The sequence below is a fragment of the Manduca sexta genome, chromosome 14 (assembly GCF_014839805.1).
Source record: "Manduca sexta isolate Smith_Timp_Sample1 chromosome 14, JHU_Msex_v1.0, whole genome shotgun sequence".
NCBI classification, from domain to species: domain Eukaryota; kingdom Metazoa; phylum Arthropoda; class Insecta; order Lepidoptera; family Sphingidae; genus Manduca; species Manduca sexta.
In genome coordinates, this window is record NC_051128.1 from 1373549 (window position 1) to 1397016 (window position 23468).

At 39.4% G+C, this 23468-nt stretch overlaps 2 protein-coding genes across 3 annotated transcripts in view; both read left to right on the forward strand.

Moving 5' to 3' along the window:
* On the forward strand, positions 1 to 5712 carry LOC115447490. Its single transcript, XM_037438585.1, has 5 exons — positions 1 to 285; positions 1336 to 1480; positions 2598 to 2752; positions 2990 to 3146; positions 3580 to 5712. Exons 1-5 carry the CDS (start codon positions 149 to 151, stop codon positions 3733 to 3735), a joined length of 750 nt encoding a protein of 249 aa, XP_037294482.1. The 5' UTR covers positions 1 to 148; the 3' UTR covers positions 3736 to 5712.
* A 1817-nt stretch (positions 5713 to 7529) lies between these two features.
* Positions 7530 to 23468, forward strand: part of LOC115447494 — a 70448-nt gene continuing 54509 nt past the window's right edge. Inside the window, exon 1 of one of the 2 annotated variants that reach the window (XM_030174583.2) lies at positions 7530 to 10928. In XM_030174583.2, coding sequence (XP_030030443.2) covers positions 8128 to 10928 — 2801 coding nt within the window. In that variant the 5' untranslated portion in view covers positions 7530 to 8127. The remainder of the gene's footprint in view (positions 10929 to 23468) is intronic. The other variant, XM_030174584.2, reaches the window with a different exon arrangement.

The window sequence follows — 23468 nt, forward strand, 5'->3', positions numbered from 1 at the left end:
CTGTCAAATATCTGTCAAAGAAAATTCAATATTTTATCGGCTTCGTTTCATAAAAATGTTTTTTCAGTAAATATGTATTAATAACATTAATTAGTCAACTTTGTAGGATATAACATTCCACGTGTAATTCCAAAGACATCTAATTAAAATGACGCACGCAACTCAATGTTTCTCCATTAATATAATTACCGCGATAGTTTTTCTTTTTATCAGTAGATATTCAGCCAGTGCTTGTAATTTCAGTGTTAAAATAGAGCAGGGTCTCCGCAATGAGGGGTTCCACAGGTAATTTATTGTAATATTTAGTTAAAAATATCAAAAAGATCTAATAGTACGATTTATTTTTATGACTACTATTTTTTTTGGTTTTTATTATCTACTGCAATAAAAATAATAGATAACAACACACCTATTGAATGACCTTTATTTATGTACTTATTATGGCCTTTGATGATTTTAAAATGATGTAATTTTGTGGAGGTACCCTTATTAAATTTGGTAAATGCCATCTAGAATCTTATTGGATATGCATTGTGTGCTGGACATAATGTTACCTCATGCTTCAAAGATAAGAGTCCTAAAATAGTGGTAGTATTGAACATAAACCCACCTATGAATTAATTTAAAAATTAATAATCTCTTCCTATCTGCCAACCTCTGGTTAAGGCGATACCTCAAGGTCCATTTTCATACATTTTGTTTCGGCTTTAATCTGGGTAACTAAACAAGTATTGGCAAGTAAAGAATTTAAATTCACGTCTAGTTAGTGATTAGTTCTCGCAGTTGAAGAAAAACGTAAAATAATTAATAATCATGGATATTTCGGCCTTTAAAATTTAATATGACGAAATTTTAAAGGCAGAAATATCCATGATTATTAATTATTTTTACGTTTTTCTTCAACTGCGAGAACTAATCACTAACTAGACGTGAATTTAAATTCTTTACTTGCCAATACTTGTTTAGTTACCCAGATTAAAGCCGAAACAAAATGTATGAAAATGGACCTTGAGGTATCGCGTTAAACACTATATACCTGAATATATAAAATGCATAAATCATTTAAAAAAGAAAATTGAAAATATTACCTGTGTGCAACTGATGTTAAGTCACCTACATAATTTCTAAACATGAAGCATAAAATTAAAATAAACTATTTTTTATCACAGTTTTATATAAAAAAAATTTCTACCAATGTAAACAATTAAAATCCGCAAAATAGTTTTATTTCAATGTCTAACATTCACATAAACATCAGAAATCATTATTAAGCAGAAAAGATTAATTTCATTATTCCCTTATTAATAAATAATCTGGTAATCCTATCGGTTCCAGGAACATGACCTACACAATAATATTTGACAACAGTGAAGATTATGAAGGATTGCATAGAGAGTGCATCCTTGCTCTGGAACAAACTCTGCCTTCCGGAATCTACGCTAACCCGGATGAGTTGGGAGACTTGCGGAGAATTGATAGGGTATGTATCATTACCATTGTAATTTTTTTTATATATGTCACAGGCCTATGTGGGCTATGTGCGTTTTTCAATAAGAAAAAAAGTTTATTTATTTATTGCACTTCATACAAAATATGTAAAGGCGGACTTAATGCCAGAGGCATTCTCTACCAGTCAACCTGAGGTGGTGCAGAGATAGAACATATTAGGTGCACGTCAGTAAAATTGTACATTAAGAGACGTACCTATAAAAGTAAAAAAAAAAAAAAGTTCTATGAGGACTGGATGGCGGGAGATGCACTTGCACTCTGATGTCCAGAAATAAAAAAATAAGTCATTGAATAAATTTTTGACAATGCAAACTATGAATAGAGGTTTTATTATGGTAAAGTATGCTCAATACACACTGGCAAATATTATTAAAAAAAAAAACTTTATGATATTTTGTAGTATAGTGTGGGATCTAAAATTAAGCTTGGTGGCGCTCATGTACACGCCTGCACAAATGGATCAACTGATGTTAACCAAAATCACCCTCTATTACTGTTTTATGTATGCATATTGATGCTTGTAAGGATAATTATCTTAAGCTATTTTTTGTACCTTAAAATTAGGTGCAAAGCATGCAGAAATACACACCGTTTCCAAATAAGCATTTCTTAATATGACAAAAGTGTTGCCAAGTCAATATTAGCCTTACAACTGTCGATATAAATTTGCTTTTTATATAATTTGTCAATATAAAAACTAACAAAATAATTAAAAGCAAAAAATAAAAAACGTTTTCTATTAACATTAATAACTAACCTCATAAACCAATCTAATGTATACCTAAATAATTTTGAGTCAGCACCAAATAATGAATGAATGAAGAATTAAATTGAAAGTAATAACCAATTCAAATTAACAATGCAATGTGAAATGTCCAGCAATAGCTGCTCCCCCGTTTTTTTTTTCTCAGTTAATACATCAGACACAGGGGATGTCAATTACTTAATATGCCTCCAAAGGTTTCCTGTCCTGACCAACCTCTAAAGCAGCATCTGGCGACTCCTCCAGACCATTTTTACTCTTGCATATTTCTTTTCTTACATCTCATTATCTTGCATATTCTTATAAAAAAAAATTATTATTTCAGCTGAATGCAATCCCAAAGAAGAGGATCAATATAGAATTACCTGCTGAGTATTCGGAGCCCAGTGGGGTTTTCATAATCAGTAAAGTGACTACGGACAAGGTTGAAGTGTGGGTTCCTGTGCATGCTAGGTATCATATGGCTGCAGTTAATGGAGGGTAAGCAGCTAGCTTAAAATAATATATTCATTTTTACGGACCATGCAAAATGATGAGGTTTGCAATGTATCTTCTGATATGTGTGTCTCATTTACATTATACATATTTGTTGATGCAAATATAAAACAAGAAATCTGATATTATGATTGGTACCAGAAATTATAACAATTGGATTTTCTTCATTATTAAAGTTTGAACTATTAATTCACTTAAATAAAATATTGAACATCATTCCAGCACCTTTCGGAACGACATTGCACCGCCAAAGTTATACCTACGGTGTCCAGATCAGAGGCTGGAAGCGTGCAACATGCCCGTCTCGCCATCAGCGATGTATCTCTGTAACGGACACTCTGTAGCCAAGTGTAACTGGAAAGAGATACCATTTACTATGGTAAGTGGCAATAAAATGAAGTAAAGTTTAAGTATTCCATGATGAGAGATTTTTTGCCTGTGTTTGAGTGACGAGACGAGCTTGCCGTTCGCCTGATGGTTAGCGATACGACTGCTCATAAACAGAAGAAACACCATCCAACACCTTGAATTACAAAGTATTGTTTAATATTCCACTGCAATCGCCGTCCTGAGACATGAGGTGTTAAGTCTTATTATGTCCAGTAGTTATACTGGCTACAGTGCCCTTCAAATCGGAACACAACAGTGACTAAACACTGCTGCTTGGCGGTAGAAATAGACGTTGCGGTAATACCTACTCAGGCAGACTCTCAAATAAGAGAGACCTACCACCAATGATAATTTTTTTTAATCGCGCCTGTCGGATTTCTAATAGCAAATTCACACAATAACCATTTGCTCTTAAATTCCAGATGACGGATACATTAATATGGTTGGTGCCGGTCGGTAACCTAAACCACTTCCATCTGGTTGCAATAAGCACCACGGTGGTGGTTGTGGTCGGCTCCCTATACCTTCTGAAGAGCATCCACCAGCACAAGGTGGCAATCAGGCGCAGAAGGCTGTGATAAATGTGGTACAGGGATTGTTTGCTTTGGTCCCTGTAATTATAATTGTTTCAATTTAAGCATTGGTTCGCGAGATTTACAAAGGTTTTTACTTTGCTTGTACCTGTCTGTGTTAATGTCCCGTGATTTATATCAGAGTGGTCTGAGTCCTGAGTTTGAATCTATGGTCGGGCAAAGTGATATGTGGGATTTTCTGCTCAGTATCAGCCTGGAGTCTAGAATTTGTGCCCGATATTGTGATTGGCTCGCCCCCTATTGCATCGTGGGACGGAAAACACTTGGCGAAAAGTGGATGTCCTGGTTGCACCTCTGCATACCCCTTTGGGGATAAATGCGTGATGATGTGTGTGTGATTTATATCAGAAAAAGACTCATTAAAATTTCACAGAATAGTAGGATTTTCGCCATAATTATGTAATAACTTATACATACCAGATATTTGGGTAAGATAGAAAATATATCCTCTATGCTCTTACAAGAACTTGTTACAAAGACAGCTTACAATGTAAATTTCGTGAACCAATTCGTCAACAATATTGTAGATGGTTTGAAATAACCTCCTTTAATATACGAAAATGACTGTTTATTCAATTAATGAGGAAAAATGATAGAATTAGGATTAAAATTTCCAAGTACGACTATGCGTTATCGATACTGTATCGAGTATCGTAGTGCTGAAAATCGCCGAAATTAAATGTCCTATTTTACTTTGCGAAATATCAATTTTTTATGTATCGACATAAACATCGACTGTGGCCGTGCATAGTTTGCCAAGTATCGATTATCGATCATCGAGTAATTAGTGTCGATATTTATTTAAGTCAACTTATTCTTAAACATCAAAGGCGAAAGTATCAAATAATTTTTGGTATCGACTTATGATTTAATTTTCAAACCGAAATTGAATAATACCTTGTGGGTTATGACTGAATTCTTGACTTTGAAATGGCAATTATTACTTGTAGGTTAAAATCGCCGATGCTAATTTGGCGAAGTGAGAGCCGATTGTTTTTTTAAGATCAGCCTTATGATCAATCTTAATTATAAGGGATAGCATTGGATTTACAGCCTGTGTCACAACTTCTGAGTAGTGTTACTCGTCACATAAATGTATTATCCGACCAAATACAAAAGCCACTCTTTAATCTATGCTCCCAAATGTATGATAATAAATTAAGTGCTATTTACATTAGCTGATGAAATCGATAACTATCAAATAAAATTTACTTCATACTTGTGATACAGGCCCTAAATTTTTTATGGGGTTCAAGTGCTATAGAATTTTGACAAATAATTTGACTATGATTTAATTTATGGAATAGGTAATCAGTGTTAAAGTAATATTTACAAATCATATTGCACATTGCTTCTGCCTTTACCAACGCCAAAGCTACAGCAACATAGGAATCAAAGTAACATAATATGCCACCATTCTCACTCATTACGACTCTGGTCCACCAGTGAGTACTGAGTGGTACAATTAAATATAACACTGAAATAAAGGATAGGGTATTTCTTTTTATCTTTTTATATAAAAACCATTTGAATATAAACAAAAAAAAATTAAACGTTGAAATGTGGTCAAAGGGAAAGCGTCAACTATGTTATGATACACAACCTGCGACGTCACCCCGGATAAAGTGTATGCGTAAGAGCGAGATGGCTACATAAGTAATGTTTTTCAGGATAACTTAAATATATTACACAAATAGAACTGTGCAATATTCTTTACCTATTTCAATTGTTTACCATCTTTGGGCATACCAAAATGTACGAGAACAAATGGACCACCCTTGTTACCTTACTGCATATGTCAATATTATTATTTTTAAGTAACATTTTTAAATAAGAAAGCATTTAATCACAGCAGGCACAAATAGAACTACTCATTTCTTTCTGAACTACACTTTTATGATAAGATATAAATCTAGTCATTACGTTTAATGTAAAACGATGTATAATAAAGTATTCACAACATTTTGTTTTTTATTCCAAAAAATCTAACATGTAACTACACTGTCATTACCATCATGTGTTAAACAGTAACATAGAGTTAAAATATATACCTACCTATAACTGGTGACACTGAAAAGAGTTATGACAAAAATTGTAAGTAATCTTAAACTGGGGTTTAAAATACGGTTAAGAGTGTCGTGGTATCTACAGGAACGACTGGACGCAATACGCATTGGTACAATTAAAATTGTGCCAAAATTTCAGCAGATTATGGTTCATAGTCCCTCAATTATTTCCTGAATAATAATTTGATATCGAAACTTCATAAACAAATTATCTGCAGTGATAGGTACAGTTATGTGCTAGGTTTATGTTGATATTTGACACACCCCACGCCCTTATTCTGGAAGGAAGAAGAACTAGGCACCCATTTTTCGTTCCATTGGTGATACGGAGCAAGCCTATCGCCATATCGGCACAGATTCCAGACTCAAACAAAAACCCTATAGCACCGCCCGGGTGGAGACGGTATGTTCAATGAATAAATATAGATAGAGCATTGCTTTTATTAGAGTGGGGTGAAGTTTTGGATAGAGAAAGTATCAATCTAAGTATTTTAAAGGACCAATAAACGTCTGTCTTTTTAATGATGCTAGCTTGTGAACAATATATAAAGAGGAATCCAGGGAAGACTCGCGATAGAACCTCCAAAAGATCTCGTTGGCCCCAACGATCAATCTGTGCGATTTCACTTCAAATAAATTTAACTATTACCGCAATACAATTAGGTATAATGTTTATTTTGTACTGACAAAACCTGGTCTCTAGCACCTACAATATTGATGTGATATCCACAGGAGTAATAGTTACAAATACTATGGTATAGTTTTTTCCCTGAAAATATTCGGCGAAAAATAGTTTATTATTTTATATTTCTGTATAGCGCCATCTGTTAGCTGAGTACAAAACTGATTCTACATTTTCTGTCTACAACCTCGCATGCAGCGGCTGTGCATTGCAATGAGTTTACTTTCGCAGACACATCATAAGTACATTTTGAATGGAAACAGGCTTAGATGGCAGCACCACAATTGTTTATTGATCCCGCACTTTCTACACAGCCTTACAATTATCTTAATTACCCTTCCTTTCGGGTACATTATGTACTACGTTGAATGATGACTACTTCCCCGTTTGTTGCGATACAACTTTGTAGAGACGTTTAGCCGATATCCTTCTCTACATTGTTAATATAAATATCATGCAAACATAAATATAAGAAGGTTGTGAGGCAACGCTGTAACATTTTGTTGTACAAAACATCACAACCAAGTTCAGGCTGTAGTGGAGTAGGCAGCGATGTATCTACAGTAATACCGAGGGAAGGTTAAGTGGCTCAGCCGGGCAGCCGAACGGCGAGGGCGAGCTCGGCCGAAGGCGTGCCGACCGGTCGCCGGACGGCACCACGAGCGCGCCGCAGATATGGATTTAAGATTAACGAGGGCACACGCTCCCGGGGCGGGCGGGGGCTGGCGGGGGCACGCGGGGTGGTGTCGGCGGCGAGGCGCGCGGGGTGCGCGGCGTGTTTACACGCGGGTGCAGGCGCGGGCCCGCGGGTGCAGCGGGCGGGTATCGATCGCTGGGCGGGGCGGGGGCGCGCGGGGCGGGGCCCGGCCGGCGCTCAGTCCGCCTCGGGGCCGCGTCCGCGCGGTCGTCGCCTGTCCACGCGCTGCGGCGCGCCGGAGTGTGTCCGCGGGCGCCCGCCGGCGGCGGCGAGCCTCGCGCCGCCCGCCCCCGCGCCGATGTCGCCCGTAGCCATAGCGCGCCCCCCCGCCCCGTGCGCACCCGCCCCAGCGCCGCGCGCGCAGCCTGGCCGCCCGCGCCTTGCACGGCCGCCCGCCCGCACCGCGCTTGCGTCCCGTGTTCCTGTGGGCGCGCCAGCGCGACGGCACCGTCCAGGAGGTTCGCTGCGAGGACTACGACCCGCGCAATCGCATCCGCATAGCTCGCACCCCCGACGGTTGGCGAGTGATCCCGCGCACCGAAATCTACAACTCTATACGCGTCCCGGCTTCGGTCCCCGCGCCGGCTCCCGCGCCGGCCTCTGCGCCGCGCGAGCGCCGGGAGCGGCGCCGGCGCCGCCGTCCGGCCCGGTCCCGCCGCCGCCGAGACCCACCGCAGCAGAGAGCGACGCCCGCGTGGCTCGCTCCCGACCTGGAATCCCACATTCCGTCGCACACGATCGCGGTGCCGCGCGCGCCGCCGCCCCCTGCCCTGGAGCCGACGCCGCTCGACAACCTGCTCGCCGTGGCCGAGCTTGAGTTCAATCAGCAACGCGGCGAGGAGGCTCTCGAGCTGGAGTTGCAGGCGGACGCGGCGGGCGCGGCGCCCGGCGAACCCTACACTTTCCTACCGCCCGAAGAGGCGCGCGACGTCATGTCCTTCGAGCTCGGCGAGCCGAAGGCCGACGACGGCATGTTCTTCGAGCGCAAACAAGCACCGACCGATGAGGTATCGTACGGCGGCGACATCGCGCACAAGGACCTGTTCGAGACGATCAGTGAGGCGCACTACCTGCCCGAGCTCGGCGGGCCGCATGACGAGGCGTTGCTCGAGTCGCTCGTCGAGAAGGGCTGCGAGGACAACCAGATCCTCGGCCAAGCGCTGGACAAGTTCGCGCACCTGGTGCACGGCTCCGGCGACTATGTGGAAGAGGAGGAGGACATTCTCATGAGTGGCGCTCCAGTTGCGGATATTATCGAACGGCTGGAGCAGTCGCTGGAATCGCCGAGCCGCAGCAGCATAACAGCCGCGCAGGGCCTGTTGCACCTGCACCACATCGGCGACCACCTGCCGCCCGCCGAACACTCGCAACCCGTGGACAGCGCCTACATGTCGGACGAGGTGTTTGGAGCCGACGCGCCGCCCGACTGCGCGCTTCAGACGCTTAGCGTCGCGTCCGAAATGCGTGAAACCAACAATGTTAACCATTTAGAGTATGAGCATAATGCCGAGAAGAGGCTACAGAGTGACGTTGAATCGTCCGACGTGATGTATACTGAACAAGTACCTGATTTACACGATACTTACTCAAATAAGCCCTTTGAAGAGCAGCAGCAGTCGCTGCCGGATCAGAGCGAGGTCGCCGCGCCCAGCGACTCTACCACAGAGAATATAGCCACCGAAATAAAGGAGGAAATTGACGCCGAGAAGCTGACAGAGGATTTGTCGGCGTGTAACCCGGAAGAACAAAGTGACGTCCCGCAGGACGCGCCAATGGTCATAGAAAAGCAGGAGCCGCCGAGCGCGGATGAACTGGAGCCGACTGACTTAAGCGTGAAACACGTGAACAGTGAGAGCACGCCGCAGGTGGTCGCGAGCGCCGCGGAAACCACGCAGAATAACGAAGACAGCTTGTCGGACAAAAGCGACGAACAACCTAGAGACCTAAGCGTGCATAGAAGGCTGCCTACCCCGCATGCGTCACCGCGGAGGTTAGAAATACCGAGAGCGCCGTCGAGGGAGTCGGACGCGATGCAGTCGCCGCAGCCCAGCGGCATACCCGCCGTGCCTTCCTCACCGGAAATATTCACCATGCCGCTCACAAAAAGCAAACAGGCATTATTCCTAGAAACACTGTTGTCCTCACCTTCGCCTAAAATGTACACATCTGAAGTGACCATAACGAAACAACAATGCGAACCGTTAAATCTAGGTAAACATAGAAAATCAGCCAGTCCCACGGTCACGAGCTGTTCAGACGAGATCAGGAAGCTGAACAAGGAGTTTGGCGAGCCTCAAGAGAAGAGAGTAAGACGCGAGTCCACGGAAGACTTCGCCAAGATTAGCAAAGTATTTAATAAATGCACCGAATCAATATCCGCATCCAAACAGAAAGAAGCCGAGAAACCCGCTCAGAAGGCGTGCGATGATACTAGTCCTCTAAAACAATTCCATATGTTAAAGAGTAGTTCTGATTTCAACCTTCCAGACCCTCTGTTAGTACCAAAAGAAAAGTTGAGCACGATCCTGTCTGCGCCAGCAAGGGAAATACCCGCTCTACTAATACAAAGGCCGGAACTGAGGCTGCCCGAGGCATTCGCATTCCCCGCCGTGTTACAAGACCCCGATATCCTTGTCATATCATTATCACAGCTAGAGAACATCCTGCGGAACGATTCTAATAAACCAATATCTCCCAGCGGGAAGGAGAGTCGGCCGGCGACCAAGCCCGCGACGAGTACAGAGCAGGTCAGTACTCCGCAGCCCGACCAGACGAGCCAGCCGAAGCCGATACCCTCGATGGACGCGCTGGCTGGCGACATCGACGCGGCGACCTCGGCCGCTCTCAACCAAATGCTGTGGTTACCGTACATAAGCCAGCTCGAAGCGATGGCAAACTGCTCACAAAATATGGATTTCCTTAAAGCTTTAAATTCATCCGGGTACGCCGGGCCAAACTACCCTGATCTGTCACAAATGTTCAATCCGGCGGCGCGATTCATGGGCCCCACAGGGTTCCCCATGATGCCGCCCATGGACTACGACAACCGGTTACAATTCGCCATGTGGCAGGAGGCCATGAACCATGCGAACGCCTCGCAGCGGGCCAAAGCGAACACAATGGAAGCACAGATGAAAGACATCGCTAAATCCACTGACGTACAGAACCCGTATGTTCATTCCACAAAGAACTATCAAAAAACGCATTCATCGGCGCGGACGAGTCCCATAGCGCACAGCTACAACAACCAACGCGCGATGACGCACAACCCATTCCTGCAGGGTATGTATCCCGGGATGAATCCCAACATACGACCCAACATGCCGCTGCCGGGGTTGCAGATACCGTATTTTAATCCAAACATGATGGGTAGCCAGAGATCGCCGCGGACCGGGCAGCAGAAGAGCCCTACGTCGCCGTACTACCCCAACAACAATTACCTGCAGTCTGTAAAGCAATCGGACCCGCAGCCACAGCGAAGCAACAGTGCGAGTTCGCAGGAGTCGCCGCGGCCCCGGATCAGCGTAAAGTCGCTGCACAACTTGATGGAACCGAGCGCGGCGGCGTCGGCGGTGGGCCCGGGCCGGCGCGCGCCCAACCCGCCCGTGCTGGGCCGCCGGAGAGAGGAGCCCGAGGTGGGCAGCACCACGCCGCTCGGCGAGCCGCCGGCGATGATGCCGCCGCACCCACACGACCCCTCCACCTTCCACCTGTGGCATCCGCTCTTTGGCAAGTGAGTACTCTTTTTTAATTATCTATTTGGGCACAACATTGCGGTATTATACTGTTGATCTTTAAACGCTCATAATCAAAAATGAAGACTGAATTTTTAATCTGTTTATTTCTATATTTGCTCAAACCTGAATGAAAATTCAGTTATCGTGTTTCGTGTATTCTCAGTGTTGTGCTCCAAGATTTGCTTAAGCACTAAGCGTGTGTCAATATTTGCACTGTTCTTAATAAGGAAGTATTATATTTATCTAAACGCCGTTTACACGCGCAATTTGCGAGCACACGCAAATATTGACGAGTTCTTGGAAGTGGACAAATTAAATATCACCCAAAGAGAAATGTTCGAAATATTTCGCACACAAAAAAAGTTAAGTAGGTTTTGTTAACGCTGCAAGCCAACGCCCCGCGAAAATGGCGAGGTGTCGACGTGTTCCGACGTTGAAAAAGCGTGTATGTGTCATTCCGAGCCTTTCCGACGTGGACTAACAACGAATATTTTTACTAATTATATTATGTTATTTATGACGCTCTGCGATGCATTATTAATAAATAATTAAGTAAATATGTTTAATAACAGGATGCATAAATCAAATATCTGCATTACCCATAACGGGAAAGTTTAATTTATTAACATTATAAACTTACATTGTATACCGCGAATTAATGCCGAAGACAATATAATTATCTACCCGCAAGCTATGTATACTTTTAGATTATATATAGTATTAATTAACTAGTAATATTAAGAGCCCGTTTCGCAACTTGTAAATTCTACTCATCACATAAATGTACAAGCCGAAAAATACACACTCTAATCTATGCTCCGAATAAATGATAATAAATGAATACTATCTTCATTAGCTATACGAAAACTGTCAAATATCCGGTTCCAACAGGCCGGCATAATTGTGTCGACTGCCGAGGGTGATCTCTCGTCAATCGACATTCTATTGGACCCCACTCCATTTGCCATCAGATGCAGTGGGGGCACTGCCACGCTAGTACAAATATAAATAATTGAAACTTATTAGACAGGTCTAATGAGTATTTCTGTCATTTAATCAATAGTTAAATCTCTTAATTTAGACTACTATCGTCTTATCTATTTCCACCGCCAAGCAGCAGCGTGCAAACAATCGTGTTCCGGTTAAAACGGTATTGAAGCTAATATAATTACTGAGCATTAACTGACTTCTAATGTCTCAGGGTAACTGTGGTGTCATGCAGTATTGTAGTTATAGAACTTTAGAAGTATTATTTATAGCTAGTCTACAGCTCATTTCAAACAGGAACAAAAAACTATATTTACTTAGAAATAAACAAACTTTGCATGTACATATATTAGACTACTAATTAGGCAGAGATGTTTAACATAAACCTTTTTTAAAATGCAGGTTAATTTTATGAATGTAACATTATTTTCTCTACCTTTTTAAATCTAAACATACGAACACAGTAGAGTCCGCTAATTCACACATCACTTAAAAACGACTGAACAAATTTCGATACAGTTTTCAACCTTATCTGGAATCAGTAAGCATAAAGACAAAAGTAAATAAATAATTAATAGATTAATATTAGACATAAAACAGCAGGCGAACAAAGCTGGCACAGCTCGTACATCATAAAAGCAACTATTGATATTAACAATTTCAATCGTCACGAGAAACTAGAACACACCGCAAATAAATGTTTATTGCGGCCACTACAAGATTTTCTTATGGATTTGTAAATATCCGGACTTTAATGTTTATATTTCTGTATCATGCTAACATACTGAGACTACAGTCGAAGAGGTCCTAGCTGTCCATATCAAAGCTGCAAGCGGGTGATTTGATTTTCTTTGTATTTTCGATGAAAGGAATATTCCCGCAATTAAAAGTGTATTAAATCTGAGTCAAATCTTATCCTATTTATAAGAAAAATTGCCAAATAAGAATAGCTTTCAATAACAGAAGCTGGGAATTGATATGAGGACTTAAGACCCTAAGAAATCACGACATTGTTTGCAACATGACAGAAAATAAGACTAAAGCGTAATAATCTTACATACTTATCTATACTATTATATAAAGCTGAAGTTTGCCTGAGTTTGTCTGTGAGACTGCCTCGATGGCGTAGTTGTACTGCATGCGCGGTACGGCAGCGCTCTAAGGTCCTGGGTTCAAATCCCGGGCCGGGCAAAATGATATGATGTTTCTGCTCAGTATCAACCCGGAGTCTGAAATTTGTGCTTGATATGGCGACAGTCTCGCCCCCTATCACATCATGGGATGGAACACACTTGGCGAAAAGTGTGGGCCATGGTTGCACCCCTACATATCCCTGCGAGGATATATGCGTGATTTGAGTGTGAAGAGTTTGTTGGCTTGTTTGAACGCTTGTATCTTAGGCAATACTGGTTCGAATTGAAAAATTATTTTAGTGTTAAATAGCCCATTTACCCAGAAAGGCTATATAATATATAAACATAATATTAACCTTTTTCCTTCATGAACTAGCAAATGCCATAAACTTTCGATTTGGAGTCATGAAAATTAATTAACACTAGGATATCGTAATACATTCCATGGTTTCCGATAACCTTGACCTAACCAAAACGTAGAAGCTTAGACGTACCTAGTCAATTTTTATGTCAGTATTCAAATGGAAAAGAAAAGAATAGAAGAAACAATAAAATCAGTGGATCAGGTGATATGACACCATCATGAACATCTACACTGTCATAATAATTGTGGAAATTTTGCTGGCCTTAAGGAACTGTTTAGGAAAAGGCGATCTGGTAGGTTTCGTTGAAATATTGCAAAATGCATCAGCATTTACCGTCTGATTTATCAATCAGTCCCGTCAAACCCCTTCCATAGATAATATGCAGACTATAATATCAATTTAAACAAATTCCCATCGTCACGTAACCATTTATTAGGTCAGAAGGGCGCAGGGGCGCGTCAGAATGGATCCTGAGTTCGGGATGGCGGGGGCGCGGTCGTTGACTCTCTTACATAAGTACTGGCTGTTTACGGACTTTGACACGTGGCCTTTGTGGACCACAGACAATGTTCTTTATTTAAAATGTGACGTAACGTTTTGACGTAAATACAATAGTTTAGGAGCGTGTTTATGACATAGCATTGTATTTATACGGAAGTGCTTTAAACAAGGACAAAACACAATTGCTAAATTAAATTCTAAATTACTAATATGATGGTGTAAGTGTAGGATGTTGTTTGTTGTAATAGTACCTATTTTACTGAGTGTAATATTTTCACTAATGAAATCAACCATAAAAATAGTCTATGTAGAGAATATAGCCTATCTTCTTCAGGCACAATGTTGATTATATGATCGGAATCTAAAGAGTTTTTAGATTACTTTAGCCTTTACTCAGTTTGGAATTCGCCTCTCAAATTGGGCTTCCGAAATAAATTACCTTCCTACTAAAAGAAATTTCAGAAATGAAGTATTTTCAAGGCGACCTCAACCAAACCATTGAACTTTACCTCTTTATAAAGATAACTAATTTGGGTCCTGAGTTGGTATATATTCTACTTAGATAGAGCTATTTATCCTATTACATCCCAACTAAGCCTCTTTGAGGAGTCTAAGGAGCCCCTCGACCTAATTGTTTCCTTTTGTTCTAATTAAGGACCTCTAAGGGTGACTTACCTCAAACTTGGTACGATAGCACTAGGTTTAAGATCTGTCGGTAAGATTACTATCATGGACGCTCTAGAGTTTTCTTTATATAAATGTCGAGACGATGATTAGATTAGCAAGAAAACTGGCAGAAGTCGCATTGCACAAACAAATTTACCCCGAAGAAATCAAGCTTGCGGGACTTGCGGCGAGTCCTATTAGTATAGAATTAATATATTGTCGCTGAAGTAAACGAACCTGGAAGTTAGCACAATATATTGCTGCAAGAACTTGCAAAATTATACTACCTTTAAACTTAGCATTACAATTGAGACAGTAACTACATCAGCCAGTATATAAAATTAGGTACAAAGCTGTATATGGAATTGAATTGCGATCAACAAGACAATAGATATTAAGACTCAAGCATATTTAAAACTGAACTCTGTTGCTAGATAGCAGAAATATAAATTGCTTCAATAACGATCAAATGGGCCCCCGCGAGTCGAGATTACAATACTTTTTCTTACTATGACAAAACCTAAATCAAGACTATTCTCGTAAAAGAAGTCGTAAAGAAAATTCTTAATAATTATGCTCATATGAACACAATAAATCATACAGAACGCATGGCAACACCGCAAGATTTATCATTATTAACTGGTAACACCGCACTTTATTGGCGGCACAGACAGACGGACATATTCATTGCGTTCTATTTAATTAGGATTTATATTGCCAGTTGCTGGAACGGCTATCGTTTATTGAGAATACTTTTAACTGTACTGTCCGGTGTTATTTTAAAAGATAGATAAAGATTTGTTATAGAGCATCGTAGCAGTCTAAGAATAGTATGAAAACATCAGTTTTACCAGATAATCACAGTCCCACAGTCTTAACCTTTAGAGGAGGCTTATGTTCATCAGTGGACTTCACATGGCAGTGAGTTTAACTGCGTTTGATATGATGAAGGCCCCAAAATCTCCAATGGTTAAAATCGACATGTAGCCCATATTTCGTTCTTTTATTACCTCCGAAGGCAGTGGAACTAACTGCTCACCTGATGGTGAGTGGTTACCGTCGCTCATCGACGACAGCAATGCCAGGGACAGCTAAGCTCCTGCCTTCCGGAAATATCTTTTTTAAACCTCCTTTGAAGGACAAGTCATGGTGTTGAACGAAGGCCGTTAGAGGAAGTGGCAAGTGCTCTTGTATGGTGGTAACCACTTACTATGATGCTTCATTTGATTAACATGTGTGATATTTTCAATCTTCTACTAATTGTTATTCTGTAATGTGGGCCCAACAAGACACACTATTTCAAGCAAGCCTTAAGAAGACTTTGGCTGAGTTTCTACGAAAGACAGCTTGCTTGATGTGAAAGTTAACCTCTGGGATCTATTCGGCGAAAATCGTGGTAGAAAGATAAAGTATTGATCGACCTGTGATCCGAACCGACCTCCTCCCAAAATTAATATACGCTGCCACTAAACAATGTAGAATAAATTAGGCTTAACATATAAAAAATTAGTAAGACCTTATTTTACATTAAATATTTATTAAACTAAAATATTCGATAAGTTGTATTTTTCCCCGAGACCTAGAAAAACGTCCTCATTACCTTAAAAAGCCTCCTTAGACTGGAAACTTGAAGTCTTAAAATATAGCTCCGAATTTTGGCGGTCTTATATTTCAGTTGGTAATTTATCTGAGAATTCAAGTTTGCGGTTAAAAAGATTCCGAACCATCAGAGGGTATTTAACTATGGTCTGTGGTACTGTTTTTTGGCAAATCTTTGGGCAATTTTGTCTGGGAGAATGGAGTAAAAGCACTTACTGAAATATTAAAGTAAAATTTAGTGACTAAAGATATTTTTAAAAATATTATGAAAATATTTATTATTTTTTTATTTAATACACCATTGGCGAGACCTTTAAGTCTATTAGGTTTGTATCTACTTTGACACACCATTAAGTACTCCTTCGTACGAGATTTGGTCTTTTGTGATACCTAATCTATATCTATAGTTATTAAGTCGTATCTCATTAATGTATCTGGATATTTTAGTTTCCATGGCGCAGTAGATGTTACATTGGCGGATAAACAAAGAATCATCGATTTTAATACAAACATCAAAATTATCAACATGTACAGTAATCGTGAATGGACCATTATTGGACCCAATATCGTCCATATTTAAAATATTATCGGCAAAACTGTGCATGACTTTCGACTTAATTGTCAAAGCCTTTCCACTAAACGCATTATTAAGTAAAATCTTAACAAAAACAAAGCTAATATCTATTACAATTATCGCTACAGGCCTTGCTAGTAACCACCTAACATTATCTAGCCGGGAGACCTAGATTTACCTAAATTAAGGGACATAAAACATTCTTAATGGTGGGAACGAGGCCGGCTGTTCACGTACAAGTAATAGCCCATATTAGTTCGAAAAATCGATATGTACAGTTGATGAACGTACTTTCTTGTAACATTTCATGTATAATAGCAGTTTCGGAAAGACAATCTGGAATATACAGTTCGGCCTAGTCTTTTTGGTTTACTTGAGGACGACTTGGGGGAAATCTTAGTCAACAGGAGTGACATATTTTTTAAGACCTCAAGTTTTTTTTTAACAAATATAACATTATTGGTCTGTTTATAGGTACAGGATGTAGACGTTTTATTCTTTTCTAAAATTATTCTGTGCCAAAAATATCCAGTAATTTGCAAAGGGTATGCTGGCAAAACTAAATGGAAGCTTTCGAAGTACTAAATATTTAATTTCATTTATAGAGTTTCTTATTTCGGCACTTCACTATCCCTTTATTAATTTTCAGAAAGTGTGGGCGAAATATCAATAAAAAATCTTAACATAAAAACTTCCATCCACAACACTCAATCCCAATTAAAGTTTTGAATAACAAGAAATTAATACGTAAATACAGGGACTAAAAACTGTTATACACATTTGGATTTTTAACAATTCACTTTGCTAATTGGATTCGGTTAAGCTTTACCTTACTTAACCCCAATGTGGGGTTGATGCAACACTTTTTCAAGCATTTTATCATTCTGATATAGCTTGACGGTAATAGTTTTGCCACAATCAAAATTATTAGAATATATTTCAGACGTATACAAAATAATGATTTTTGACATATCTGACTACGAAACTCCTACGCAGACTTACTTCATTATAACTAATTTGTTCCATTTTTGAAATAGTTTACTGTTACTTTAACTATGTAATAAAAATCTATTTAATTATACAAAGAGCGAGAGATAGACATATCTGAGATACGATCTTTCATTGTGGAATCGGAAAAATATCACTAGCAATTTAAATGAACATTACCTTTCCTCAACAGTACAAAGGACGTCCATAGCCGTCATGTAAGGCAGGCAAGAATAATACATGCGTTGTACAGACAAAGCGGCTCCGTCTAAATAATTGATAGTGTACGGCGCCATGGACGTCACAGTTTATAAATTCACATACGCCGTTTGTTTGTAATTATTTAATTACAGTTTGAGGGACATGTTCTTTTAAATGTAGATTATAGGGTATCGATTGATGCTTACTTTGTATTGCGAGAAGTCCCACGTTGCAATTTTCTGGTATAAAAATAAGGCTTATATTATTGGTGGGTGTAGTTTGGCGGTAACATACTGTTCTGAGGTTTAAGGTTTGAATTCCGAGTGGGGCAGTGATATTAAGTTTTTCTACGCAGTATCAGGCCAAAGCCCAGGATGTGACCCTCGCCCCTTATCACATTATGGGATGGAACAACGTTGTCCTTTCAACCTTTCAATGGTGTTTTAGAGGCGTTGCTAAGTTTTGCAAAATCAATTTATAGGACCAAGCTTCATGGCCATGGGGCGGAATGAGTTGTAGGTGGTCCGAAGTCAAAGTTACAATATCGACCTACATTGTATAATTATACAATTTAAAAAAAAAAACTGGCGACGCTCCGATCTACGTAGAATTAGCTCACAGTGTCTTGAAGTTTTTTTGTAGTTCTATTTCGATGTTTAAAATTCGCGTAAACATAAGAAATCATTATAAAATAAGTGTAATAATAGCCCTTCTAGAATGTTGTTTCTTCTTTTGATTAAGTTACCCAGACCGTTCATTTTCCTTTGATATGCATCTATGACATAACCTATTTCTTCCCGTAACGTGAAATCTTCGCATCTGTGAAGATCAGCTGATAGCATTCGTCTGCATCAGAATGAATCTCCTAATTAATGTTACTGGGAACTTGTTAACAATGGAAATGGATTGAGTAAAAGGTGTATTAGATATCCCGCTATAAATTATGTACAATATAAATAATATTTTAAAAGGTGGTAGGTTTCTCATATGTGAGAGTCCGCCTGGGTAGGTACCACCGCAATGTCTATTTCTGCCGCCAAGCAGTAGTGTGTAGTCTGTTGTGTACCGGTTTGAAGGACATTGTAGCCAGTGTAACTACTGGACATAAGACTTAACATCTCATATCTCAGGATGGCGAGCGCAGTGGAATACCAAACAATACTTTGTAATACAAGGTGATGGAAGGTGTTTCTACTGTTTATGGTCGTAACGCTTACCATCAGGCGAACGGCAAGCTCGTCTCGACATTCAAAGCAATAAAAAAAAGATGTTGGTATCAACACGGAATTGTATTTTTGATCCCCAAGTCGAAATAATATTCGGGTTTTCTGTTAGAAAATTCTTTATAGCGTGAAATTTGGAATTATTCACACTAAACGACAATGACCTAACATGTGGCGAACGTCTGAAATTTTATAAAAATTTACAATATAATACGAAATGATTACTTGACTGGCTGATGCGCAAAAGAGTTTTTAAGTCAGAATTCTTGGAAGCTTTTATCATTCATTTATACATAAAAAGGTTATTGTTGAATTTTACTGTTATTTATTATTCGACATAAAATACTTATCTATTCACTCGTAAAATCCAAGCATCATACCATAACTGTTCAAGGTTATCAACCATTTTAAGTCTATAAATGATATCTTTATTTATGAGCAATGGTGGACGCTTGCCATTAATGCCTTAATTGTTGCCTTCTCTTTGATAAAATGAGCAAAAATCCTTAAGGCGATACCTCAAGGTCCATTTTCATACATTTTGTTTCACCTTTAATCTGGGTAACGAAACAAGTATTGGCAAGTAAAGAATTTAAATTCACGTCTAGTTAGTGATTAGTTCTCGCAGTTGAAAGAAAAACGTAAAAATAATTAATAATCATGGATATTTCGGCCTTTAAAATTTAATATGAACAAGATGTATGAAAATGGACCTTGAGGTATCGCCTTAAGATAAACAAAGACAGACACAATATGCTTATGTTTTGTAACACTAATCACCTTCATTTGATTTAATTAGTAAATTCTAAATGCAGGATTCCCTGATGCTGACGTCGCCGTCTTCTCCGTTCCTATTGGCTATTATCAACACGGCAAACACGGTGATTGGTCGATAAACGTTCAGCTGTCGCCTGATTGGACGACGTTTGTGTATTTAACATTTTATCTTTCGAACGTGATTTAATATGGCGCGTAATTGGGTCACGTGTATAATAAAACATTTATAAGGAATGTCATGTTTTCCAAAGCAATTAATTTTACTGGATACAAAATAACTACCGAATGCGCCATTCTATTTAGTAATTTTTTTAGTCTAATTGGATTTAACTACCGCATATAACTGACGGGGCCAATTTATGTCATGTTACACGAAATATTACAGCTCGACACATTAATACAGCCGTAATGATATTCAAATAACAAGCGAAGTGTCAACCAATTTGACATTCATTATTGGGTGTGTAGTCCTACCTATACTTTTATGGAAGTGGTGAGAAAGGCCAAAGACAGATGAAGGGAGTATGCGGGCCAAAGAGTGACGAAATGATAGCTGATAGAAACGTATGGAAGAATAAACCATACAACCAGAACTAAAAGAATTAGGCCCGAGGAACGGGAATAACGAAATAATCTTTCTAATTAAGTAGATATTCCTGGCGTATATTATATTGTAAATTTTAGAGAGAATCTTGACTACGACAAGATCGTTACAATCCTATTGGAATATTGTGCCGACCTCTCGTTTATCTCATTTGCTGGTGGTAGGATATATTTTGTATCCGCCCGGACAGCAACCACTGTACACAAGGTGTTAAAACCCGCCATGCTGGCCCAGGTGAGTGTCGCTTTCCGGGATCAGCCTGTGTATATCCGATTCCAATAGACCTGCATAATTGTGTCGACTGCCGAAGGGTAATCATCTCTCGTCGGTCGATATTCTATTTGACCCCACTACACTACCAATGTGGTCAAATTTTTTATATAAATGTCACGAATGGAGAAGAGAATTGTTCTAAACGTTGGCAAAGAAATTTATTTTGATTGGTACACAGATTGTCCTGTTGGAATTAATGTCAAACCCATCTTCGTATTCTATTAAAAGTCCTTGCTTATCCGTGGGAGTCTGGGCTTGTAAAAAAGGGAGTTATGTTTTTAGACAGTGACGCGTCTGAAGTGTCTGGCGCCGTTAACAAGCCGTGAAGGCGCGTCTTGGTTGGACGGCAAATTAATTACAAGTTACGAGACTTCCAGTCACATTCCTACATTTACTGTATTTGTTTTTTGATAATTTTTCCGTAAATCAAACATTGCTTTTCTTGATGGCTTGATTTCTATGCGTATCAAAACGTAATAAAATATTCGGATATTACAACTGATTGACAGATTTGAACAGGTCAATGGTTTAATAGTTGTCTGTAATTATTAAACACAATGCTGACGAAGTAGCGTTGTATGCAAGGGAACTTAGACAAATTCACATGTTTTTTCATTATATGCAATATTAATTTATCCGTCAATTAATAATAAACCCCACGAAAATAATATGCCTTACAACCACCATAAGACTCAAGAGGTGTTAGAAAACTTACTAATATTAAGGAGATGCATGATGCATAACGCAAGCTCCTTCCCTACATTTTTCTCCACCATAATTCAAAACGAATTATTTTGTACAGGAACCAATACTCTAATACAAATTTTAATTAAATCAAACGTTACGCTTGTAAGCTGACGGGTGGCGCGTCCCTCTCGCTCCCGCGGGAGTGGCGTGCTGTCTCGCTCGCACACACGTCAGGAACCCTGGACAGCCTTCAGTTCTGGCTGCTACATCGATTTTATTGCGCTCCCGGGCACGATAGGTGATGCTGTTTGTACGTTGAGACTGAAATGGTGTATGACGCCAATTAGAAGAGATTTCAAATGTACTATACTTAAGGTGGTAGCTCAAGGTCCATTTTCATACATTTTGTTTCGGCTTTAATCTGGGTAACTAAACAAGTATTGGCAAGTAAAGAATTTAAATTCACGTCTAGTTAGTGATTAGTTCTCGCAGTTGAAAGAAAAACGTAAAAATAATTAATAATCATGGATATTTCGGCCTTTAAAATTTAATATGACGAAATTTTAAAGGCAGAAATATCCATGATTATTAATTATTTTTACATTTTTCTTCAACTGCGAGAACTAATCACTAACTAGACGTGAATTTAAATTCTTTACTTGCCAATACTTGTTTAGTTACCCAGATTAAAGCCGAAACAAAATGTATGAAAATGGACCTTGAGCTACCACCTTAAAAAGGAACTAAAACGAATGACGTAGTAGGTTTTCTTTTTCAAGATGGCCGTTTGGATCTGTCATTCAAAAATAGAATGGTAGTTGTTTGATCGTGACTTAATTGAGATTGGCTCTTATGGTAATGTTTGTTTTGCTAATATGTGCTTTAAGCGTTTGTGAATCAAAGTACGCAATTCCAGATATCCAAAGGAAAAGACACGTAGGTATTAGTGAAGGCTGGAATTTGTATGACTTGCTTTTATCTTATCTTAATAAAGCCGAAAGATTGTAAATATATTCGGATCTCGATAAAATGTTTAAGAAGTAAACGCAGAAGCCCAATGATTTTCATAAACATACGACATACCCTAACAAATAAAACGAAAACAGTGTCTCGCATGCGCACATACATTGAGAATGACATGTGTACAAAGTTGATGTTTTAAACCACTTAGAACAAAAGAGACAGCTGGTATAATGATTTCTTATGTTTACGCGAATATGAGACATTTCAACAAACCTATTTTATGGATTTTATTGCGTAAAATCATTTGTAAAATGTAGGTACATATTGTCACTTACTTTTTGGACGATCAACACCTTAGTCCCCCCCGCGACTATAAATGCTGAAGTCTTCGAAACGTCAGAAGCATTTTATAATAAAAAAACCACGATAGAATCCGCAAAATGGTTTGATTTCAAAGACAACTAGTATTTTTTATTTACGTGTAGTATATAAAACTATTCCAATTAGGATAATTTTGAGTCAAATTTCATTCTTATGCCTTATCTGCATCTTATAGAATATCATTGGACGTCTTCAGATGAGATTTAGCAGTTAAATCAGGTCTTGGACATGCATATAAAAGATAAAGAAACAATAATTTTGAATTCTAACGAAAATTAGCCAAAAATCTATTCAGTGTAGTGTTAATTGCTGGCATCAAAAAAGTGCAAAATGTCAGTGACGATTCTCTGCCTGAAATATACGACTTAACAAGAACTTTGGTCAGCGCAGCGTCAATCTTTACCCTGAAAAATGAGAATTTCGACCTGGAGTTCTTTTATATAGCAAAACTAGTGTAAAAAACTTCTACCTTTCTGCTAAAGCCATTAGATCGACTTTCCATATCGTAATACGGTCTATCTCCGCTCATTAAATATGCTAAATGACTTCCTACATTTTCGCGTGCAGAATTTATAATACCTTTACACTGAACCTAATATTGAAATGTATCAGAAC